The 4,627-nt window shown below is 36.8% G+C and overlaps 1 protein-coding gene across 1 annotated transcript; it reads right to left on the bottom strand.

The window, feature by feature from the left end:
* Nucleotides 1-240: 240 nt before the first annotated feature.
* LOC125652307 (uncharacterized) lies at nt 241-3,964 on the bottom strand. Its single transcript, XM_048881382.2, has 2 exons — nt 2,554-3,964; nt 241-2,336 (listed from the first exon to the last, which is right to left on the bottom strand). The coding sequence occupies exons 1-2, from the start codon at nt 3,736-3,738 to the stop codon at nt 1,779-1,781; spliced, it is 1,743 nt and encodes a 580-aa protein (XP_048737339.1). The 5' UTR covers nt 3,739-3,964; the 3' UTR covers nt 241-1,778.
* Between the last annotated feature and the right edge of the window lie 663 nt (nt 3,965-4,627).

The following is a 4,627-nucleotide window of genomic DNA, read 5'->3' as shown; positions in this document are numbered from 1 at the left end:
AAAGAAAAAAATTTGCTCGAAGAATCCTCTCCTTCAAAGCACAACCTTTACACAATGGTCCCTATAAACAATCTCTGTTCGATGGTTGACCAGATATTTTCCTTCTATTAAGCTCCCTATAAACATCCACTGTTCGATGGGTAGCCAACTATTTCCCTTCTATTTTAAAGTTCTTGTAAAATACTCATTTCAGAGGCTTTTTACAAATCATTAAATTTGGTCGATAAATAAAACAAAAACTAGAGTTGATAAATTCTTTTATTGTTTGTTGGTCAAACTAAAGGAAAATTCTACAATATACATGTAGTCGAATTACTCTGGTTAGGAAATACCTTAAAACCAATGATATAATTATTTGTTATATTACTATACATGGGAACTATAGAGGTTGTACAGTTTAGCTGGCCTCACTCACGAATAAGAAAACAATGTTTTCCTTTACAGAATCGGTCGGCTTATATACAATGCACAAGCAGAAATGTGTATGCTATTGGTTTGTCAAAATTATTACATGATATACACCAGACAGCATTAAATATAACGACATGGGCTGTGTCATACAAACATATCAAATAGCAAAGATATAGTCTCTCATTCCTTCTAACCTGAATTCTAATTGTCTTGGTTCCTCTTTCTGTAACTTGAATACAAATTATCACTAATTCCTCTTCATGTAAGTTGATTCATTGATTGTTTAGGAGATATTTTCACTCATATTGAGACATCACTAGCTGTAGGTGAAGTACCACACATTTAGACCTATGCTTAGCGATCGGGGTCGTAGAAGTGAGGGTTCTTTAACATGCCAACGCCTACCGCGACATCCGTTTTTAAAGTCATGCTCGAAAGACCAGTGATTCTCACTTCTAAATGCCGAGCGTTTGGCGAAGGTCATGGTTCGAGCAGAGCTCACGACCTCTCGGTTACGAAACGAAGGCTCTACTATTGAGCTACCGCGACCTGTTAATGTAAGTTGAATACTTATTTCTCTTTCCGTAACTTGAATGTTTGAATATAAATTGTCTTTAATTTCCATTTCCGTAACTTGAACACTTATTGTCTCTAATTCCCATTTCTGTAACTGGAATATCTACTATCTTTAGTTTATTTTAGTAGCTTGGAGATTGCATTACGAATCATCTATCGTTCTTCTTTTTATTACTAGCTATATTTACCGACCATGATAGCATAGAGGTTATGGTTCTCGTTTCGCAACTGGGACGTGCTGTGTTGATTCTCGATCCCGACAATAGAGAGGTTTAACATACACAGTGACTTCGCCTTCGCCAAGTGCCGGGTGTTTGAAGGGAGAATTATGGGTCATAAGGATGGAACCTTTAAAAATGATTGACCTGTGTCGCGGTAGGCTTGGCAAAATAAATTTCTCTACTACTAAGGCATAATGGTACTTAACCTTTGGTTGGTAAGTTGGTAACAGTTCCATATGAAAGACGAAGATAACGAACAGTGGTCAATCTCACAACTCCTATAAGCAATACAAAATAGAGAGTTGGGTAAACACGGACCCGTGGACACACCAGAAGTGGGATCAGGTGCCTAGGAGGAGTAAGCACCCACTGTCGACCGGTCACACCCGCCATGATTCCAGTCGAATCCTCCTATCTATATGAGTGAAAAAATTTCCAATCTGACGTAAGAGCAACAAACTAACAACAATTACTTATTATCTCATTCATTCTTCGACTGCAACTTGAATACTAGCATGCTGAAATTGAGATTTTTTCCGTATGTCATTTTTAAAAGTTGTTCATGTTAATTCAAGATGTTTTAAATATTTTGACGAATCCGTCCATACAAGCTACCCACAAGTAACCATCAGAATCAAACACAGAGGCATAAACGAATTCATTGGAGAGATCATGGCAAGTAAATATATCTTTAACATTGCCATCAGATTCCAGTATACAAACGTTTGGCATGCCTTTTGAAAATATGTATATATTTCCTTTGTTATCACAACAAATTGAATGGCGGTTGGGAACAGGGAAATCTTTAGACGACTTGAAGGAGAATCGAATCCTTCCAATGCGGTCTAGCACCGTGATAGACCGATGGGCAAAGTCTGACACAATGGAATCGTCATTCACATTGACACATATTCGGATTGGGTAGCCAAACCTGCCATCAGCTAAATCCTTCGGTTGTGGGACTTTTATTCTTGGGCCGCGGATCTGATATTTTCGCAATGGATTACAAGCCTTCATATTTAGGTCATTAGCTATTCTTTCGTTGTTTCTGCACACCAGAATAGAATCATCAATCATCATATAGGCGATCCCTCTAGGGTATTGTGTCATATCCAGAAATGTTTTCACCTGTAATTAAAATAGATAAAAAATATTGTGTCATATCCAGAAATGTTTTCACCTGTAATTAAAATAGATAAAAATATATGTAATTAATTTTCACAGAAAGGAAACTATTTCACAAAAACACACAAACACTGTATTAGGAATGTTCGTACGTTTTTGTTATGCATGCTAGCTCTCTCTGTCTGTCTCGTCATCACTTATGAAATATAAAAAAACTCACGTGTCGATTACGATCGAATACACGGACTTGTTTCAGATCTGGACAAGACATGAACACGTTTCCATCTTGATCAACTGTGAGGGAGTCTACGGAACACCCTACGTTAACAAAATCCATTAAGTTTCCAGCCCTGTCATAGAGGAGTATACTCTCTGATGCTTCAGCGGCCACCCAGCATTGTCCATTATCATACCCTACCATTGAGGTCACATTCGCGCATCCTGCGGGAACGCAAAACGTGGTCACCAATTGAAAAAGGTCACCTTTACTCCCCATATCTTTTGGACAAACTACAGAACAAAATTCTTTGTATTTTAAGGACATTTTGTCCTTCACTGACCATATATTGAACGTGCCTTTGCCACCTGTCTTGGTTTTATTCAATAAACGTGAATCGCGTTTGTTCTCTGACCTTGTTTTGTCAATTTCTGAATCACTTACAGAGAGAAATATTCGATTAGGAAATATTGTAGACAACATATCCTTCAACGATTTTTTGCGAGTTACGCGTTTCTGACTACCAATATTTGATGCAAATTCATATTCAGTACTGTGTTCTAGTCCTTCATTGGCCAAAAGGTTATCGTATTTTTGTTGCACCAATGAGTCCCTTTCCCATGTTCCAAGGAAATCTGGACAGCTACCTCTTCTGGAACTAGTGAGGTCACTTTCTGACCGCCTGTAAATCTCCTCTTCTGTGGACACAGCCAAGGTGTGTCTGTTCTTTTTTGGGAGAGGAGGAGGGGGAGTATCATATATATTTTCATCTGGAGAGTCGTCAGTATCATCATTATGTTCTTCAATCTTTATCGTTGGCGTATTAGGAATCTCTTCTTTTACTTCAATTCCAGATAAGTCGAGGTTTTGAAGCTCCTGAAGATTGAAATTCCGACGGGGAGATCTTGGTGTCGATCGTTTAGTTATGGGTTCTTCTTCTTTGTCGTCGTCCTCGCCATCTGATAGAAATATACTGTCTTGAGTAAAATACTTGTTTATGCTTTTATCTTCTTCCTCACCATCTGATAGAAATATACTGTCAGTAAAATACTCTTTTATGCTTTTATCTGCTTTTCGGGGACTTGACAAAATATTTCCCCGTGGAATATAAACATCCTTCTCCTCACTGTCATCATCCAAATTAAATATACTGTCATTTGGAAAATATTGGCTTAAATCAGTTTCCATTTATCAAAAATGTCCTACTTAACACAACACCCGTGCCTTTGAAAAGATTTCCAATTTCACCAGATGCTCATACTCGAATATTCCACAATATCCCTGTTGTGTGATGTACCGAATGTTTTCATGGCGTTTTGTTAGAGGAAATGCAACTTCAAATCCTTATGACGTTTATATTCCGATCAGTTGCCTTAAATAAACACGGACATTAAATGAGGAATGTTAGCACGTGCTATTTCAATGTAAATGTTGTACATGCACTATAGTCAAACTTTCTCCAAATTATTCGATATTGCAGAACCATGTGGTTGAGTATTAAATTGTCATAGTGTATTTTTTGAATTTATCTGGTGGATGTACACACAAAATTTCAATATGAATTGATTTCATTTGAACAGTATTTTATTCATGTATATATTACAATTACAACTTCAATATGACAATGGTTGTCAAAAATCAGAAAATTAGACATTTTTGACTTTCTATTACAATGACGTTGCAAGTGCGCTTGAAATCAAATGCAAACCACTCCACTTAACAAAACCTATGGTTTACAATGAAGGACATTACTATATTGTGCATACAAACCATTCAACTTAGCAAAAACCTACCTTGTGAACTTTAACTTTTATATTCCACCTTTAAAAAGAGCAACAAGAATCCTGGCCAGTATGTATGGTTTCATTTGAAAAAGTGATAAATTCGAAAAGAAATCTTGAACACAAAGAATTCAAAAATCTTTTTCGGTAACCTTGACCTTTGACATGTACCGATAGGAACACAATGCAATTCCTACAAGTCTGATCATTTTAGGTGAAAATATAGCTAAACTTTTCCTTTTCAGTTTCTCCGACTTCCTACATTTTACCTTTAAAATTGACAGGACTAAAACCAT

This window comes from Ostrea edulis, chromosome 5 (assembly GCF_947568905.1).
Source record: "Ostrea edulis chromosome 5, xbOstEdul1.1, whole genome shotgun sequence".
NCBI lineage: Eukaryota > Metazoa > Mollusca > Bivalvia > Ostreida > Ostreidae > Ostrea > Ostrea edulis.
This window is presented reverse-complemented; position numbering and strand designations above follow the sequence as displayed.